The sequence below is a fragment of the Rana temporaria genome, chromosome 7, assembly GCF_905171775.1.
Source record: "Rana temporaria chromosome 7, aRanTem1.1, whole genome shotgun sequence".
Lineage (NCBI taxonomy): Eukaryota > Metazoa > Chordata > Amphibia > Anura > Ranidae > Rana > Rana temporaria.
In genome coordinates, this window is record NC_053495.1 from 128,674,150 (window position 1) to 128,695,835 (window position 21,686).

At 42.0% G+C, this 21,686-nt stretch overlaps 1 protein-coding gene across 3 annotated transcripts in view; it reads left to right on the forward strand.

Moving 5' to 3' along the window:
* Positions 1-21,686, forward strand: part of SLC44A3 (solute carrier family 44 member 3) — a 184,165-nt gene that overhangs the window by 148,696 nt on the left and 13,783 nt on the right. For all 3 annotated transcript variants that reach the window (XM_040359964.1, XM_040359965.1, XM_040359967.1), the window contains one exon: positions 16,226-16,363. In XM_040359964.1, the coding sequence (XP_040215898.1) occupies positions 16,226-16,363 (138 nt within the window). The remainder of the gene's footprint in view (positions 1-16,225; positions 16,364-21,686) is intronic.

Sequence of the window (21,686 nt, forward strand, 5' to 3'; positions counted from 1 at the left end):
TGCTGTTTCATTGTATTCCAACAGCGGGGAGCCTTCCCTGCCATCAGAATACACTGACCAGTGCTTCCAGCTATAGCCGGTGACCCTGATTTGATTGGGAAGAACCCAACAGGCTAGCCTCCCCATACATTTAAATTTGGCCAGTCCCTACTGAACAGGCTGAATTTTGATGGTCGCCTTTAACTTTTTTTTTTTTAGCATAGCTGAAATAGCTATCCATGTGAAAAGGAGACTAGGGGCCAGATCCTCAAAAGAGATACGACGGAGTAACTGCTGTTACTCCATCGTATCCCTTGTCCTAACTATGGAACTGATCCACAGAATCAGTTTTCCATAGTTAGGACGAAGATCCGGCATGTGTAATTGAATTACACTGCCGGATCTTAGGATGCAGTACCGCATCCGCCGCTGTGGGCATTTCGCGTCGAAATGCCGCTTCGGGTATGCAAATTAGGACTTACGGCGATCCACGAAGCTATTATGCTTCGTTTTGTCGCCGTAAGTTTTATTTTGCAAGTGCAAAATTAGGGCTGCTTTTACAAAGTGTAAACTGTTTACACCATGTAAAAGCAGACCCTTCTTCCTCGCGCCGCGCTTTTTTTTCGATTTTGAATTTTTTTTTGCCGCCGTATCTTTTTTTTTTCACGACGCAACTTTATTGACCCGTCGCGATCCACAAAGCCCGACGTAACGTAATTTCGTGCTATGCCCGTCGGGAAAATGACGTCACGAGCATGCGCAGTACGGCCGGCGCGGGAGCGCGCCTCATTTAAATGGGATTCGCCCCCTGATGATGAGGAACGCCTTGCGCCGGCCCGATTTAAGTTACTCCACTCAAAATTTCTAGGTAAGTGCTTTGTGGATCGGGCACTTAGGTAGAAATTTTGCGGCGGTGTAACTTAAATCGGCATATTTAAGTTAAGCCCGTTTTTTGAGGATCTGGCCCAAGAACTCCACACACTGGCTTAACAAAAAAACAAAAACAATGTATAGCTACCTAAAAATTATGTATAGCTACTGTAAAATTATAATAAATGAAGAAAATGTACAAAACCAATATATAAGGTGAAGAATGTGTGCTGAATTACAGGTACATTATAGCTACATAGTACAAGGTAGGGCATTTTATGATGTTTCATTCTGTACATTCCATGTGGAATTATTCTGGAGATATATTGCTAAAATAAGCTGCTTAATATCACATAAATAAATCGAGGCATTATGTGTTCAATGCTGATTGTCAAAAGTGCTGGCTTTTTCCGAAGAATGTAAAATGATTCTAGGAAATTGCAAGAAATGGCATGTAGCCTTTAGTTACTGCCAGCGCCATACAGAAAGTATGATATACAATACTTCTAGCAGTACAAGAAATATGCCATACAGCCCTAAATTATACTCTGAAGAAGAAATATGACATGGAAGAGTGATTTGTGGTTTTAAAACCTGAAAACAGTTTGTAATAACACCTACTCCTCCTTGAACAATTCAGAAAATAGTCTACCTTATTTAGCCAAGTAGCTTCAGACCACAAACTTCTGTTTTGAATGGCTAAGGCAGTTTAAAAAAATAAGCTGCATCCCTTCTTTATGTGACTCGTGCAGCAGTAAATATAACAATGCCATGTCCCAGCATTAATCTGAACTCGGGTCAATGCTAAAGTAGATCTAAACGCTAAGTGGATGATATTTAGTTTGCTAAAGCATTTTTAATCCTTAAAAGCCGCCTTTTTTCATTAAACACTGTTAAAACTATTATTTTTACTTACAAAATCGAAATAAAATCTTACATAAAATTTTGAAGCTGGCTGGCAACAATACAAGCTCCCATCCTCCTCAACGAGATGGTGTGGAGCACGTTACCTCCTCAGACACGTTTCATCATAGCTACATTATCAATGGGGAACGGGCAGCGTGCTCACCACCTTAAAAACGATTTTTTAGTGCTGATCTCCTTTTGGCTTTTTTATTTTGCCATTTCCTGGCTATATATGCACTCCATCCTGGCTACACTTCATTACTGTGCATTAGCTTTCTGAGAATGATGACAAAGTGAACAGTGTCTACACAATGTGTGCCAGCAGTAGTAAGAAGAGCTGTCAAGACTGTAATCCTTGAAGTGTCGTTTATTGGTACATCAGAGTGACAATAAAACAATAATGCTGACGCGTTTCGGCAATAGCCTAAGTCGTAACAATGTGTGCCAGCACAGCCCATTGTACTATCTATCTTGGGCACATGTGACAGGGTGACAACATAAGAGTGAAAATTAGAGACCGATGTCACCCCAAAACAGGCCGTGCACATGAAACTTTATAGCAGTATTACCTGATATGTTTAACCCTTTAACTTTGGCTCTTACAGCAGTCATATGATTACAGAGCCCATTCCACTGGCTCCCGATTAGAAGCCTTGACCGAGAGCTGTCTGTGACAGTTCAGTCAATGTTCTGGGAACGTGCAGTGAGCAGACCACCTCATTCCACCGTGGAAGCATATGTACTGTGGCTGGGCTTTAAAGTACACAGTTCTTGTGGCCACATATATGCATTACAGGGTTGACAAGAGGTTATTGAAAACTGCATATTTGAAAAAAAGTTTGAAAGTTTATTTATTTACATGATGAAGCTTATATGAGAATCTAGTGATTGGGTTTGGATTTATTTTAATTAGTTCAGTGCTCGTCCTTCCCATTAAAATCTGCCACACACAACAGATCAGCATAGGAAATTATGGCAGCTTGCCCAGCCTCCAACTTCAGCTTGAAGTAAGTCTATTGCCATAAACTCTGTATTCCGACCTGTCTTCAACTTGATGCATTGGCAGAGTTATAATGTGAGGAAGGAGCACCATGCTACCATAATTCCCAACTATGGAACAAAATCCCTCTTTCCCTCTTTTCTCAGATCTTTTTGATCTGATGTTGACCTTTTATAAAAAAAAAATCGGCGTCTAATGACAAAAAGTGTTATGCCCTGTACACACGATCGGAGTTTCCGTCGGAATAAACTCCGATGGGTTTTTCCGACGGAATTCAGCTCAAGCTATCTTGCATACACACGGACACACCAAATTCCAACGTCAAAAACGTGGTGACGTACAACACTACGATGAGCCCAGAGAGATGAAGTTCAATGCTTCCGAGCATGCGTCAAATTGGTTCCGAGCATGCATGTTTTTTTTCTCCGCCGGAGTTCCATACAGACAAACGGAATTTCCAATAGAATTTTTTTTCCGTCAGGGAAAAAAAGAGAACATGTTCTCTTTCTAACTCCGTCGGAATTTCCGACAGAAAAGTCCGATGGGACAGACACACGGTTGGAATATCCAATGAAAAAATTCCGTCTGACCTTTTTCCATTGGAAATTCCGATCGTGTGTACGAGGCATTATACTGCGCAAAACTTTTCATCCAACCTCTAAATTATTGAATTTTATATTTTAAAAAGCGAATGTAATGGGGGAAAATAGATTGTGACCTTTAGGCACTGGGTTCTGCATTTGGTCCTTTACAATGTATGGAGTCTAGTGTTCATTTTCAATCACTGGTAAATTAAAAAGTTGTAAAAAAGTGCAGCAAGAGATGTACCCACAGGAAAAAACTCACCAGATATATTTATGCCAGGTTCTAATGGGATAACTGCTAATGTAGGCCTATAGGGTGCAACCTAGAGGAACTCAATTCAGTGAAGTTACAGTACATGAATACAAAAGTTACATGTTTATATTTTAAAAAGTGTCAAAACTCAAGTTATAACAAGCTTTTTGTCTTTGAAGTTTTTTATTTAACTTGGCTGGATTGAGGTCCTTTAGTCTGCACCCAACTATACGAACTTAGAGAAAGTCTGCTATTCTCACTTCATGGTAAAGCTATGTATGTAATATCTTTAGTCCATTCTTTGTCATGGCAAATGCAAAATAAAACAACTCTTGCATGACTAAATAGCGTATGCTAAACCCAAGTCCACAAATGTTTATATAGACACATATATGAGAAAATATAGCAGAACATTCTAACTGGAGTTTGTTAAAAGGAGCCCTGGTATATGTACTTTATTGGAGGTTGGGTTAGGGATGGGACAAGATAGGATGTCCATGGGCACATGATTGCCAAATGGTTCATAGTGAGCGTCCATACAGGTGCAAAAATATAAAAAATCTTAAATTGTATCCACTGTCCCAGTAATATTTTCTAAGAAAACTATGTTTGTAGATGCATGCAAAAGGAAAGGCCAGCTTCCCAAGACTTATCCATGAATCAACACCAGGTAATAAGAATGACTGCTTACCAGAGCATATTGAACGCCAAACGCATGGAAAAGCCAAACAAGCTTTAGAGAAAGGCTTCCCACTTGCACGTGAATAGTGGCAATCCCAGCATAATCTGGATCAAACTATCTCTCCCGATATGTGTGTGTGTGTATATATATAAATATATATATATATATCATAAAGGCTCATAGCGTAATACGGTATGAATTTATTAAAAACAAACGAGTACACTCACATGATCCATGTTGAATACAAGTATATTCAAAATAGGAAGGGCTGCAGCGATGGCCATAAAAGATGGCCTATAAGCGCGGTGACGTCACATCTGGTCCCACTGACCGCGTTTCGTCATATGTGTGACTTTGTCAGTGGCATATAACAAAACTTTATTGTACTTGCACAGTTTATCATTTATGACGATAAGCACAGCAGCTTGTTTATATATACTGTTTTCTATGGGCCTGTGCTAGCAGCTGTCAAACAATTAATTTTTCACGTATTTAGCGCAGGTTATGCACAATTTTTTTTTTTTCGGGGCAGTGCATGCCAACTGGATCCAAATGAAGAACTTATACTATGAGCTCCTTCTGTGTTGCAGGCCTCCCTCAACACTATCAAGAAGTCCTTCCAAGGATCATCCTTCCTTTTACCAGATATTTTACTCCTCTATATAAGTACCTCTGTAGTACTGTTACCACGATTCAGCAAGGCGGTACAGATGGACTACTGCACAATGATAAGCGTTGTCCCCACAATAATGGCTTTCTTAGTACACATAGCCCATGAATTTCTTGCTTACAATTTTGAAGTGTTTATTATTTGCAGTGAATAAAACTATTATCATTTCTGTATTTTTCAGTCCTTTATTTCTATGTGGCTCACACAGAAAGTTCATAGCTCTATCCCTTTGATGCTTATAGAGATTATCAGAAAGCGTTGCATAGTTACACAAGTTCCCATAGTTTTTCCCCATCTAGGAGAACAGTTGGGCCATTGTAACACATGGGCTTCTATACTTCACTTGTTCTCTCACCTAATTTATAAAATATTTGTAATATATTTAGATTGCAGAGAGTAGTTATTATTGAACGGATGAGAGATCTGTGGCATGCATTGATTAGTAAGCTCTATAAATATCTGAAGTGTATTAAATTTCCTTCAGCCGCTCTGTAGCAGGAGATGCTGTGATCTGGTTTCTATACTAGGAACACGTTTTCAGCATCTTCAAAGCAGGGTCTGTATTCCTGTTAATCGCCATACTCTGAGAATTCTGCCAGTTGGAACGACTGGGCCAGCCAGCTACGTGTTTTAGAAACAGAATATAATATCATTTGCAACATTTTTCAATGTGTAAATATTTATATCAGAGCATTAAGAGCTCAAGAAGGATTTTATCGCCATGTGCCATATGTTTTATTGATGTCACTGGCAAATATTGACTAGTGTCAAGAGGATAAACTGTAATTTGATTAGAAGATAATAGTCTCCATAGTGGCAGATTTAAAGGACTTTACATATGTAACAAACTTAACAAATTAGTCACTTTGCAAAAAATGTATATAAAATAATCGATATATTAGTACCTAAACCGAAACCACGTAACATGTTTGAATTATAATAGATTTTTGACCCCTTCATCTTAGTACACCTGCTCCTAAAGTGGCTCTAAAGGCAGAAGGTTTTTTATCTTAATGCATTCTATGTGTTCTTCTGTGTGCAGCAGCCCCACTAATACTTACCTGAGCCCCATCTCGATCCAGCCATATTGCACGAGAGACTTGGCTGTCTGGGACTCTCCCTCCTGATTGGCTGGGACACACAGCAGTGCGATTGGCTCCCACTGCTGTCAGTCAAAGTCAGTGAGCCAATAAGGAGAGGGAAACTTGAAAATGACGGTTTTATAAATCGATAATGCCGGCTTTGACGGCTCCCAGGCGCATGTGCGGAGTGACGTCATCACTGCTCCAGCCAATCACAGCGCCGGAGCGGCAATACCCGGAAGTAACCTTCCAGAGAGATGTCTGTGGCCGGAGGGGGTGACGAGGACAGCTTCGGTCTTAGGTAATTAATAATGAGCTAGTATGCTAGTCATACTAGCTCATTATGCCTTTGTCCTGCAGGTTTTTATTTAAAAAAAAAAAAATCTGGGTTTACAACCACTTTATTAAATCATATATAGCAATAGGGCTTTGGACCTCTGCTTTAGAAATGAGCATTTCTGCATTTGGCTTAAACATTTGTTAATCTCTCAAGTAATCTTCCTGAAGATAAGGATAGGAGTTTTTATTTGAGATTTTTTGAGTGTTTTTAAAAGTGTATTACAGGCGTTTAACATGTGTATTTAAACCTCAGCCTTTTAGACAATGGAAATCACTAGGGGGGAGATCAGTTGCAGGCTAAAAAATTTGCTTGGAAAAAAATGCTAGAATCAACCAATTTCGTCATTCCCATTGAAGTCTATGGGGCCAAAAATTCTCAAACCCTTGCAGTGCAGGCACAATCCCACTGCAGGGGATCATTTTTTAAATTGCCTTGAGATTAGCTTTAAGGGTTAAATGGAGTTTTTTTTTTTTTTAAACAGAATTAACAGCAGTTGACATGAACAATCAGCCATCTGTATGTAGCAGCTGCAACTAAATATTCAGTTATTTATATTATTCAAAATATTTCAAAGTGTTTGAAAAGAAAAGTATATTTGAAAGAGTATTGAAACTGTTACATTATGTCTATTTGGCTAAATTCACACTTGAGCGTAGAATATTCAGGTGAGGCATATGTTGTGCATTTTCTGTGTGTTTTAGGAGCGATGTGCCATAGAGGAGCTTCTTTGGGGCAGAAACACATTTTTTGCTCCATAGACTTTTTTATTATGGGAGTGCGTGATAAACGAGCATAACTCTCAGTTGTGCATTTTTTCAGGTGCTTCTATTGAAGTCTTTGAGGCCCAAAACACTCAAATCTGCCCTAAAAGAAGCTCCTGTACAGGCGTCTATCAAAGTACAAATGAGCACTCGGGTGTGAACAAACACTGTTTAAAACAATGCGATTTTTGATTTTAAGAGTTTTGTAGCTTTAAGGCCTCATGCACACTGGACATTTTTGGACGTTTTTACAGCAGCTGTTTTTGGCAGTAGACGTTTTTTTCTACAGTCAATAAACTCTCCATCATGTTATCCTATATGTCCATGCACACATAGGCTGTTATCAGCAGTTTTGGGCAGTGGCATTTTTCAGCAGTAAAAAAAAACTAGTGGGTTCTGAGAGAAGTTTGATAAACGTCGATAAACACTCAAAAATGTCACTCACCAGCGTTTTTTAACGTTTTTGATCCATTGAAAAAAAATAAAGATTTTTTTTTTTTAACGTCCAGTGTGCATGAGGCCTTAAAGTTAGCCTTTCAAAAAATAAAATAATAAATGCACATTTTTTTGCAGGTAAAGAGAATTTTTTTCTTCATCTGTAAACTCCCTGGCTTTTCACAAATTCCCCTATTCGCAAATCCCTCTCCACTCTTTACAATGCTCTTCTCTTCACTTCCCTCCTCTTCACAAATCCCCCCCCCCCCCATACTCTTCATAGCTCTCACCTTTTTCACAACCCCCCCAACCCAACTCTTCATAGCTCTCACCTTCTCACAAACCCCCCCCCCCCACCCAACTCTTCACAACTCTCACCTTTTCACAACCCCCACCCAACTCTTCATAGCTCTTACCTTCTCACAACCCCCCCCCACCCCACCCAACTGTTCATAGCTCTCACCTTTTCACAACCCCCCACCAAACTCTTGTTGCTCTCACCTTTTTCACAACCCCCACCCAACTCTTCATAGCTTTCACCTTTTCACAACCCCCCACCCAACTCTTCATAGCTCTCACCTTTTCACAACCACCCACCCAACTCTTCACAGCTCTCACCTTTTCACAACCCCCGCCCAACTCTTCATAGCTCTCACCTTTTCACAACCACCCACCCAACTCTTCACAGCTCTCACCTTTTCACAACCCCCTCCCAACTCTTCACAGCTCTCACCTTTTCACAACCCCCGCCCAACTCTTCATAGCTCTCACCTTTTCACAACCCCCCTCCCAACTCTTCATAGCTCTCGTCTCTTCACACACCCCCACCCAACTCTTCATAGCTCTCACCTTTTCACAACCCCCCACCCAACTTTTCATAGCTCTCACCTTTTCTCAACCACCCACCCAACTCTTCATAGCTCTCGTCTCTTCACGCCCCCCCCCACCCCCACCCAACTGTTCATAGCTCTCACCTTTTCACAACTCCTTACCCAACTCTTCATAGCTCTTGTCTCTTCACACCACCCACCCAACTCTTCACAGCTCTCACCTTTTCACAACCCCCGCCCAACTCTTCATAGCTCTCACCTTTTCACAACCACCCACCCAACTCTTCACAGCTCTCACCTTTTCACAACCCCCTCCCAACTCTTCACAGCTCTCACCTTTTCACAACCCCCCCCCCAACTCTTCATAGCTCTCACCTTTTCACAACCCCCCTCCCAACTCTTCATAGCTCTCGTCTCTTCACACACCCCCACCCAACTCTTTATAGCTCTCACCTTTTCACAAACCCCCACCCAACTCTTCAAAGCTCTCACCTTTTCACAACCACCCACCCAACTCTCCATAGCTCTCACCTTTTCACGACCCCCCACCTAACTCTGCATAGCTTTCACCTCTTTACACCCCCCCCCACCAAATTTTTTATAGCTCTTACCTCTTTACAACCCCCTACTTCACTCTTCACAAATTCCCCCCAACTCTTCATAACTCTCACCTATTCACAAACCCCCACCCAAATCTTCATAGCTCTCACCTATTCACGAACCCCCCCACCTAACTCTTCATAGCTCTCACCTTTTCACAACCACCCACCCAACTCTTCATAGCTCTCGCCTATTCACGACCCCCCACCCAACTCTTCATAGCTCTCACCTTTTCACAACCACCCACCCAACTCTTCATAGCTTTCACATTTTCTCAACCACCCACCTAACTCTTCATAGCTCTCACCTTTTCACAACCCCCCACCAAACTCTTCATAGCTCTCACCTTTTCACAACCCCCCCCCCCACCCAACTCTTCATAGCTTTCACCTTTTCACAACCCCCCCCCCCCACCAAACTCTTCATAGCTTTCACCTTTTCACAACCCCCCTACGAAACTCTTCATAGCTCTCACCTTTTCACAACCCCCCACCAAACTCTTCATAGCTCTCACCTTTTCACAACCCCCCCCCCACCCAACTCTTCATAGCTTTCACCTTTTCACAACCCCCCCCCCCCCCCACCAAACTCTTCATAGCTCTCACCTTTTCACAACCACCCACCCAACTCTTCATAGCTTTCACCTTTTCACAACCCCCCACCAAACTCTTCTTGCTCTCACCTTGTACCTTTTCACAACCCCCCACCTAACATTTCATAGCTCTCACCTCTTTACCCCCCCCCACACCAAATTCTTCATAGCTCTCACCTCTTTACGCCCCCCACCCCATTCTTTACACTCTTCATAGATCTCACTTATTCATAACCCCCCTTACTTCAAAGGTGGAGGGTAATTGCTGCCATCACTATCTCCACCATCTCCCAGCTGACTGGAAAATAATATACAAATCGGTGCATTCAGGAGAATAGGTGAGAATACACAATCTGCAGACTGCAGGTTCTGGGGGAGTGAGTTAGATAGTGAATGGCCAGGGTTTGGTGTGATATCTCGATAAATTAGGATTAGTAGGAGGGTGAGGGAGGTGAGGTGGGGGCAGGGCATTTAAAAGTGGGGGCATTGTGTAGGCTCAGGAAGAGCAGGAAATAAGTGCAGTAATCTTGAGAGGGCAGAAGTGTGATATGTATGGGCTGTGGGGTGGAGAGGAGGGGTAAAGAAATTCAAGTTTAACCACTTGACAACTGGGCACTTAAACACCCTTAATAACCAGACCAATTTTCAGCTTTCGGTGCTCTCACATTTTGAATGACAATAACTCAGTCATACAAGACTGTAACCAAATGAAATTTTTGGCCTTTTTTTCCCACAAATAGAGCTTTCTTTTGGTGGTATTTGATCACCTCTGCGGTTTTTATTTTTTCCGCTATAAATGAAAAAAGAAAGAAAATTTTGTAAAAAAAAATGAATTTTTCTTCATTTCTATTATAACATTTTGCAAAAAAGTAATTTTTTTCATAAATTTGGCCTAAAATGTATACTGCTACATATCTTTGGTAAAAAAAAAAAAAAATTGGGTTATTATTTAGTCTGGGTGAAAGTTATAGGGTCTACAAGCTATGGTACCAATTACTGAAAATTGATCAATTTGATCACACCCGATGTACTGACAGCCTCTCTCATTTCTTGAGACCCTAACATGCCAGAAAAGTACAAATACCCCCCAAATGACCCCTTTTTGGAAAGAAGACATTCCAAGGTATTTAGAAAGAGGCATGGTGAGTTTTTAGAAGTTGTAATTTTTTCCCACAATTCTTTGCAAAATCAAGATTTTTTTTTTTTTTCACAAAATTTTCATATTCGCCGGTTATTTCTCACACACAGCATATGCATAACACTAATTACACCCCAAAACACATTCTGCTATTCCTCCCGAGTATGCCGATACCAAATGTGTGAGACTTTTACACAGCGTGGCCACATACAGAGGCCCGACATGCAGGGAGCACCATCAGGCGTTCTGGAGCACCCAATTCTGACATTCCTCTCCTACATGGAAAAATCACCATTTATTTGCTAGAAAATTACATAGAACCCCAAAACATTATATATGCTTTTTTAGCAAAAACCCTAGAGAATACAATGGCGGTCGTTGCAACTTTTTATCGCGCACGTTATTTTCGCAGCAATTGTTCGAATGCGTTTTTTTGGAAATAAAACGGTTTTGTGCTTTTAAAAAAAAAAACATTAAAGTTAGCCCAATGTTTTTGCATAATATGAAAGATGAAGTTACGCCGAGTCAATAGATACCCAACATGTCACCCTTCAATATTGCACACGCTTGTGGAATGGCGCCAAACTTCGCTACTTAAAAATCCCCATAGGCGACGCTTTAAATATTTTTACTGGTTACATCTTTTTAGTTGGAGAAGAGCTCTAGGGCCAAAAGTATTGCTCTTGCTCCAACGTTCGCAGCGATACCTCACATGTGTGGTTTGAACACCGTTTTCATATGTGGGCGGGACTTACATGTGCGGTCGCTTCTGTATACGAGCACGCAGGAACAGGGGCGCTTTAAAAAAAAATAAAAATGTATTGTTCATTTCACTTTATTTATTTTAGTTTGATACGTTTTTCCCCAAAAATAAATGTTTTGATCACTTTTATTCCTATTACAAGGAATGTAAACATCCCTTGTAATAGGAATATAGCATGACAGGTCCTCTTTACAGTGAGATGTGGGGTCAATAAGACCCCACATCTCACCTCTAGGCTGGGAAGCCTGAAAGAAAATAAAAAAAAATAAAACGATCCTGGTTTCGATCGTAGCGGTGAGTCAGAAGAGGCACCGGAGGGAGAAGGGAGGGGAGACGTCCCCTTTCGCCTCCCGTAAGAACAATCAAGAGGCGGAACAGCCGACATGATTGTTCGTATGGTGTAGGGAATCGCCGGCTGAAAAAAATGATATCTGAATGATGCCTGTAGCTGCAGGCATCATTCAGATATCCCTGCACAAAGTCAAGGACGTCATGACGGCCGGCGGGCGGGAAGTGGTTAAAACGCATTTTTTTCCCAGAGTATTTTCTGGGTACTGCAGAGTATTAGCCGGGGTATTGCAGAGTATTGGTGTTGGGGTATTGCAGAGTATTGGTGCGGGGGTATTGCAGAGTATTGGTGCGGGGGTATTGCAGAGTATTGGTGCGGGGGTATTGCAGAGTAATTGCGCAGAGTAATTGTGCAGGGGTATTGCAGAGTATTGCCGGGGAGTAATGCAGAGTATTGCCGGGGAGTAATGCAGAGTATTGCCGGGGAGTAATGCAGAGTATTGCCGGGGAGTAATGCAGAGTATTGCCGGGGAGTAATGCAGAGTATTGCGCAGGGGAGTAATGCAGAGTATTGCGCAGGGGGGTATGCACAGTATTGAGCAGGGGGGGTATGCAGAGTATTGTGCAGGGGGTGGTATGCAGAGTATTGCGCAGGGGGGTATGCAGAGTATTGCGCAGGGGGGTATGCAGAGTATTGCGAAGGGGGGTATGCAGAGTATTGCGCAGGGGGGGTATGCAGAGTATTTCGCAGGGGGGGTATGCAGAGTATTTCGCAGGGGGGGTATGCAGAGTATTTCGCAGGGGGGGGGGTATGCAGAGTATTGCGCAGGGGGATATGCAGAGTATTGCGCAGGGGGGTATGCAGAGTATTGCGCAGGGGGGTATGCAGAGTATTGCGCAGGGGGGTATGCAGAGTATTGCGCAGGGGGGTATGCAGAGTATTGCCGGGGGTATGCAGAGTATTGCGCAGGGGGGGTATTGCAGAGTGTATTGCAGAGTGTATTGCACAGTATTGCAGGGGGTTTCAGGGATGGCTGAGCAGGGATGGATGAATCTGTGACTGCAATAGTCACAGATCCATCCACAGCGCTGCTGACACCCGCGCTCCCCCCTCTCACACTGTACCGCTCGGTACAGAGAGAGGAGGGAGGAACCGGCGTCATCAAAAGACGCCGGTTTGTTTACATGTGATCGCTCCGTCATTGGACGGAGCGATCACATGGTAAACGGCCGCTATCAGCGGCCGTTTACTGCGATTCGTGATCGGCCGGGTCCTCTGGACCCGGCAGTCACGGATGTTCCCGTGTGCGCGCCCCAGGGGACGCGCGGGAGAGAGACTCTGGGAGGACGTACATTGACGCCCTCCTAGAGTTAACCACCCGCCCTGTAGACGTATATTGTCTATGGGGCGGTTACCAAGTGGTTAAGGAGAGAGGGCATTATTGCAAAAATGAAGATTCGTGAGAAGGTGAAGAGAGGGAATATAAATATATTCATACTAGTATCCCACTGGTATTGAACCATTATTTATGAATCCTAATATGTTTACTCCAAGCTTTTAAAAGCATGTGGAAATAGCATTGCGAAAATATGTTGTATGAGGAGGACTGGAAGATTAGCTTTTTCCTAAAAATGTACAAATGAGAACTTGTTATTGAATATTAATGAGAAACATTTTTCCCATGCAGTTGGTTTGACCTTTGCTAGACCAGTATTAACTCCCTAAAATGTGACATTAAAGACATAATGTGGAATATTTCCACTGAGTACAGTTTGTTTATAAAATGGCCATATGACACATCTTTAAAAACCACAATGTTTTCTGTGAAGTCCTCATAACTCAAACTTCCATCCACGTTTACAAAGATTCAAATCTCAGCTCCTGTGTGCTGTTATCACTCCCCCCGATCAGGTCTGCCATAGAAACGTGGTCTTTTCAATCTCTGATAGCTTGTAATTTTCTATTCTTGGTTTATGAAGGAAGGTTCTATGCCTTCTCTACACAAGTGCGCAGACAGCCCCCAGAAATGTTACTTTCTGCCCGTGTTTTTGGCACAGATCCCGGGGTCAAATGACATGTATACTGTCACAGTATATTTATTATTCAGATAATCATAGCTTTTATGCACATATTGGTCTATATAGACCCAGCAAAAGTTGTTGTATTGGAGGGGGTTGGTAAAGAAACCTATGGGTGTATGCATAAAACAAAATTTGCATAGCAATTTGCCCAGTGAAAGTGCATGTACATTCTTTCAAAACACATATAGGGGAAAAAGTTTGTTATTAGGCTATTTCCCCAGCTGGACAAATGTTTTTCATTGATTTAAAATATATATATCACATGTTGCCACTAGATGGCACTAAGAGCTCAGTTAACTGAACAACTTGGCATGCGATATTTGGATCACTTGACTCGTTTGATCCAAATATCGATGCAATATTGCAAAAATGTATTTACTATCCCTTTATGATAGGGAGTGTCCAACCTTTTCACCTTCCTGGGCTACATTATAAGAAAAAAGGAATTATCTTGAGCCACACACAGGTCTGGCAGATCACAAGTTAACAATCACTGATATAGATAATATACCTATCTGAGCAATAAAACCTTTTTTTTTAATTCTAAAAGTAAAAGAGGACAACATAAAACTAATGCTAGAGTTAAATAATAGAGGAGAGGATCTGATTTTGGCTATATTCTATAGAGTAAAACCATGTGAAATAATTATTGAACCACAGATATATATACAGTGTATATATGTATATATATATATATATATATATATATATATATGTGTATATATATATATATATATATATATATATATATGTATATATATATATGTATATATATATATATATATATATATATATATATATATATACACACATATACATACAGTATCTCACTAGAGTTGGTGCACCCCTCACATTTTTGAAAATATTTTATAATATCTTTTCATGTGACAACACTGAAGAAATTACACTTGCTGTCCCCTCAAAATAACTCAATACATGACCATTTAATGTCTAAACCGCTGGCAACAAAAGTGAGGTACACCCTTAAGTGAAAATGTCAAAATTGGGCCCAATTGGCCATCCCCCCCCCGATTTCATGTGACTCGTTAGTGTTACAAGGTCTCAGGTGTAAATGGGGAGCAGGTGTGGTAGATTTGGTGTTATCGCTCTCACTCTCTCATACTGGTTACTGGAAGTTCAACATGGCACCTCATGGCAAAGAATTCTCTGAGGATCTGAAGAAAATAATTGTTGGATATCTATAAACTATGTTATATTATACAAAAAAAATTGGTATTATATTGTGATTGTGTGCAATAAAATAAATTAACGTTTTTTTTTTTTCAAAGCAATTGAATTTGAAAAATCGCTGTGCAAATACCGTGTGACATAACAAATTAGAACACCCATCATTTTATTCTTTAGGGCAGGGATCTCCAAACATTCTAAAGGAAGGGCCAGTTTACTGTCCTTCAGAATTTAGGGGGGCAGACTGTGTCCAGTGGGAGTAAACTATGCCCAATCTTTGGTATTAGGTGAAGAAATAGTTGGGGTCCAATTTTTGTTGTCGTTAGAAGAAATGATGTCGAGTCGTTGATGCCAGTGGAAGGAATACTGCCCCAGTGTTGGTATCAGTGGCAGGAATAATGACTCAAGGGCCAGATAAGGGAAAGCAAAGGGCGGCATCTGGCCCCAGGGCCACAGTTTGGAGACCACTGCTCTAGGTGATCACATATTGGTTAGGCAGCATCAGCAACTGCCACCATATGTTCGCTTGGTTGATGGTACTTTTTGTCAATTATTATTGAATTTTATATGAGGCTATACTCAAAATGTTGTCATAAAGCTGGCTATACACTGGTAGATTTTCGATAAAACATTCATACGAAAATTCTTTGTGAATTCCATGACTGTCGTTCGAAAGCACTTCAAAATTTGGTTTGCTTTTAACATTTAATTTTGTAATGAATGTAATTTTCTAACTGAAAACTACGTAGACGGTTAGAAATTGGTTCAAGAGAAATTTTCCATCCTCTTCCTGAAATTTCTTATCATTGTGGTCAAACATAAATGTCGATTTGACCTCTCTAGTGATAGAAAATTAAATAAATGTTCTTAAAACAAAAAAATATTGAACAAAATTCTACTGGTGTAGTTGGCTTTTTGCTGCCAGTGTGGCGTCTGCTCACATTGCTGTAAATAAGTAAATCTGCTTTGCTGATTGAATGTAGAATTCTTTAATCTCTAAATACAATGTCAAGGCACGGCAGTGTAAACTTGATGAGGTTGGTGGTGGGATCTGAAAGGCTTATATTTATGGCACACTGAGAACGCAGACAAGGGTTACGCAAACAAAACTCCTCTGTTTATGTTCACTGTTTGAGAAAATTTCACTTTCAACAAATCTCTCCTCATCTCTTCAACTTCTAGAATGCGTACACAGCGACCGTAATTAATGGAACCCCATTCTGTACCTCTGCCAAGGAAGCCTACAGTCTTATGGCGAAAACTCCCTCCTGCGTCTCATCGCTGAAATGCTCTGCGGTATTCCTTGTTTTACTAGGAAAGGTAACATATTTTCAACAATGCTTGGTATGGTGTCCATCATAGAGCGTGCCATATTATTTGGGAACCTGAACATTCTCTCTTAGGCACTTATACGTTTACAGCTTTTCTATTACAGACCACAAAATGAACCCATTCTTTCCTGCAGTTTCATACAATATCTGTAATAGAGGAGCCACCCATGGCAGCAAAGGTATTGGTCGTTAATGTGGGTTCATATAAAACGACACAGATTAATGTATTTATAAAAAATAAAATTGCAGAGCAATTTTATTAATATTATACAGGATTTATATAGCGCCAACAGTTATTTGTCCTGTAAAACTGCATATACATGCGTTCTGTGCAAATGAGAGGAAAAACAAAGGTTATTAGGCTAATTCCTCTTTAAGTCAAATGTTGTACTTCATACAGAATAGAGTGAATCAGGAAAATACTGCATTATGGCCACTAGATGGAGCTGACGATTACAGTAATTAAAGTTATAATAAACCACTTAAAACAAATGTCATACATACCTGCTCTGTGCAATGGTTTTGCACAGAGCAGCCCGATCATCCTCTTCTGAGGTCCCCCGGCAGTGCTCCTGGCAGCTCCCCTATGCCCCCCCCCCCAGCAGGGTGCTTACCAAGGGGGGTACTTTTGTGGACTCGCTGCCGAGCCCCACTGTCTATGCCCTGCCCCCTCATCATTGGCCCTGATTGACAGCAGCAGGAGCCAATAGCTCCCGCTATCAATCTTCCCTGTGAGGAGGGAGAGCCACAGCGCTGTATCAAGATTGGGTATCGGGTAAGTATAAGGGGAGGAGTAAGGGGGTAGAGAATCCTCTTCAGAAAAGGTTTTGTTGCCTTAATGCAGAGAATGCATTAGGGTTAAAAAGACCCTTGGAACTAAATCCTTCAATTTAACAGTTTCAAAAAAACAGTTACATGCCAGGAATGTGATCTCAACCAAACTGTCAAACCATCAAATGGCTGGTGTCATAACTGATCACATGTGCAGCATCATGGCAGTTGCAGATCAAACAAGAGGCTATGGCAGCTTCCTTGGATGTAAAGGATAAGAGGGTTTAGTTCCACTTTAAGGCTTTAGAAGCACTTTAAATATGATCATCGGCTTCATCTCTTGTCATTTCCTAATAAGCTCTATTCTGTATGAAGAATAACATTTGGACTGGAGAGCAAATGGCTTTATAACATTTGTTTTTCTATTCACACAAAACTAATTCAACTGGACTGGGACATGTTTACAAGAATGCAGTTTAAGCCTAGTTTCACACGGGCAGTCAGTTTTCAGGCAGACCTGATTGGACCAGCCATTGCTCTCTATGGAGTGGCGGATGTCCGCTGACACCGCCGGAGTCCAATCCAAACCTGTCCTCCAAAAGCAGGCGGATAGGGGATCCATTCCCCATCCATCCATCGGATTGGATGACAGATTACGGAGACCGTCTGTGTGAAACCAGTCTACAAATGGTGCTTATAGGTCCTGTAAGTCCATTGATTGCCAAATATTTTGTAATTCTGTGTCCTGCCCACAGCTCACTCTATGATGTGTAAAATCCTGATTAGGGAGCCAAGCACAAGTAGGGTGCCAATAGGAACTGCCATGGAGTATTTTGGCAGTCTGCCTGCACATGTGTCAAGTTCTTGGAGTGGCTGTTATAGCCCTTGGTATGTGCTATATCACCACCCCAGACCGCAGAGCTTGGAAATTTGCACATAACAGAATGCAGGCAGAGAGGACCACGCAGTTAAAAGTTGAAGATAAATTCTGCTTTTTATCCACTTTATCTACCTATAAGAAGGCTTACAGTGCCTTGAAAAAGTATTCATACCCCTTGAAATTATTCAAATTTTGTCATGTTACAACCAAAAACGTAAATGTATTTTATTGGTGTAGCGCTGACATTCTTGTATATTGATGTGTGTTTGCATACTTTAATACAACGTCTATGGACATTGCTTTGTTTAAGTATTTGGAGCCATCTAGTGACCAAATACTGGTAATGCAGAGAGATGTTTTGTTTAGTATTTTGGTTGCCTTGGAGACGAGGAGAGACCCAAATACTGGTAATGCAGAGAGATGTTTGGTTGAGGGTTTTGGTTGCCTTGGAGACAAGGGGAGACAGGAGTGTAAACAAAAAGCCTTCTGGAGGCTGATGCCGAGCTGCTGGGGAGCGAAGGCTGAGCTCGGAGAGCTACAGGACAGTGGCCGGATTGCAGAGACCGAGAGACACTCATCCGAGCATCGGAGAACCGGATCCATCCAGCGGAGCTGAACAGAGCTGACGGAAAAGCAAGTTGCAGTCACAGGACCCTGAACAAAAGTTACTACCCGGAGCTCCGATCCAGTGGGTGAGCGGGTCACGACCCACAGTTTGCTAAGTTTACACACAGTTAGACTCATATACAGGCCTCACTGAGATTTATAGTTCCACAGAGGAACTTAAACTGAGAAGGCTTGAGGCCTATCTAATTTGACGTTTCAAGCGATTTTAAAATAGTTGTTGCAGTTACACCAGGAGCATTTTCACTTCAATTTGACTCATCAAAACTGTGGATTACAAATCACTTTAGCTAGCGAAGAAAGAAGATCCAAGACCAAGTACTTTAAGTGAGATCTCACGCATAGCTAATAAAGTAGGGGGAGCTCCCAGGTATAAAATATTTATGTATACTGTTTTCAAATAGCTTATGTTTAAATCAATTGTGCTGTCGTCTTACGTTGGGATGACAGCACAATTACTGTAATCACTTCTTTGCATATTTCACAGTAAAATATATCTCTGGTTAAGTATCCAGTTGTTGTGGTGTACTGTTTTTCTCACTCCAAGTGCAGTCAGTGGATCCTGGGGTTATAATACAGGTATTTTGTATTGTCTTACATTGTATTGTATTGCATTGCATCACAGCTGTGCCAAGGGGATTGAGCCAAGTTAGTGGGGTTTATTGGTAGAGTGCAGGCCCAAATTAAACCAGCAGCTCCTTCGGGGGTCAGTGCTACATTGGGATTTTATGTGATAGACCAACACAAAGTGGCACATAATTGTGATACTTTGTAGAACCAATTTTCACTGCAATTACAGCTGCAAGTCTCTTTGGGTATGTCTCTACCAGCTTTGCATATCTAGAGAGTGACATTTTTGCCCATTCTTCTTTGCAAAAAGATAACAGCTATTCCCAAGTCTTGCCACAGATTTTCAATTGGATTTAGGTCTGGAATTTGACTGGGCCATTCTAACACATGAATATGCCTTGATCGAATCCATTCCATTGTATGTTTAGGGTGGTTGTACTGCTGGAACGTGAACCCCTGCAGCAGTCCCAAGTCTTTTACAGACTCTTTTACAGACTCTAAGGCCTCGTACACATGACCGAACATGTCTGCTGAAACTGGTCCGCGGACCAGTTTCCGCGGACATGTTCGGTCGTGTGTAGGGCCGACCGGACAATTTTCCGGCCGACCGGTTTCCAGCGGACAAATGTTTCTTAGCATGCTAAGAAACATGTCCGCTGGAACCATGTCCGCCGGACATGTCCGATGGTCAGTATGACTCACCGGACATGTCCGCTGGCCCGAGAACCCGCGCAGGACGTCAAAGTGATTCGACGCATGCGTGGAAGCATTGAACTTCCGGGTTCGCCGCGTCATCGTCGCCGTCACGTCACCACGCTATCTGTCCGCGGGGATTTTGGTTTGATGGTGTGTACAACCATCAGACCAAAATCTCAGAGCGGACATGTCCGATGAAAACGGTCCGCGGACCGTTTTCATCAGACAGGTCCGCTCGTCTGTACGAGGCCTTACAGGTTTTCTTCTAAGATTGCCATGTCCATCTTCCCATCAACTCTGACCAGCTTCCCTGTCCCCACAACATGATGCACGGATGCATGATACACCATGTTTCATAGTGGGGATGTTGTGTTCAGAGTAATGTGCAGCGTTAGTTTTCCGCCAAATTTTGGTCTCATACGACCAGAGCATCTTCTTCCACGTGTTTGCTCTTTCCCCCACATGGCTTCTTGCAGACTGATAACAGGACTTCATATGGCTTTCTTTTTGCCACTCTCCCATAAAGGCCAGATTTCTGGAGTGTACTACTAATAGTTGTCCTGTGGACAGATTCTCCCACCTGGGCTGTGGATTTTTGCAGCTCTTCCAGAGTTACCATGGGCCTCTTGGCTGCCTCTCTGATTAATGCTCTCCTTGTCCGGCCTTTCAGTTTAGGTGAACGACCAAGTCTTGGTAGGTTGGCAGCTGTGCCATACTCTTTCCATTTTCAGATAATGGATTGAACAGTGCACTGTGAGATGTTCAAAGCTTGGGATATTTTTTTTATTACCTAACCCTGCTTTATACTTCTCCACAACTTTACCCCTGACCTGTCTGGTGTGTTCCTTGGCCTTCATGATGCTGTTTGTTTACTATGGTTCTCTAACAAACCTCTGAGGGCTTCACAGAACAGCTGTGTTTATACTGAGATTAAATTACACATAGGTGAACTTTTATTTACTAATTAGGTGACTTCTGAAGGCAGTTGGTTCCACTAGATTTTATCTAGGGGTGTCAGAGTAAAGGGGGCTGAATACAAATGCACGCCAAACTTATCAGATATTTATTTGTAAATAATTTGAAAAACTATTTATTATTTTCCTTCCACTTCACAATTATGCGCCACGTTTTGTTGGTTTATATAATAAAATACATTTAAGTATTTGGTTTTAACATGACAAAATGTGTTAAATTTCAAGGGGTATGAATACTTTTTCAAGGCACCTGTAGGTACAGTAAATATCTCCTAAACGTGCATAGTTTCGGAGATGTTTAGCAGCCAGTGACGTCAGCGGCACACTGCGCTGTCAATAGATGGCATGGCGTCCATTGAAAGAGATGTGCCACAGGCATGACTCCCACGCACATGCATGGGAGTGACGTCATCGCGTCTGAGGCCCCGTACACACGTCCGAGGAACTCGACGTACCAAACACATCGAGTTCCTCGTCGAGTTCAGTGTTGAAGCCGCCGAGGATCTCGGCGGGCCGACTTTCCTCATTGAACAACGAGGAAATAGAGAACATGTTCGCTGAAAAGTGTACACGCGACCGAGTTTCTCGGCAGAATACGGCTCCGATCGAGTTTCTGCCTGAATTCTGCCGAGAAACTCGGTCGTGTGTACGGGGGCCTTAGCCATTCCAATGGCCGGTGCCCCGGATCCTGAAAGGAAGACCAGGTGAAGATGGAATCCCTGTTAGCAGTGAGGACTTCTTTTTTAGGTAAGTCTGTCATAATGTGTTAGTAAGCAGTGCATACTAGCACACTATGA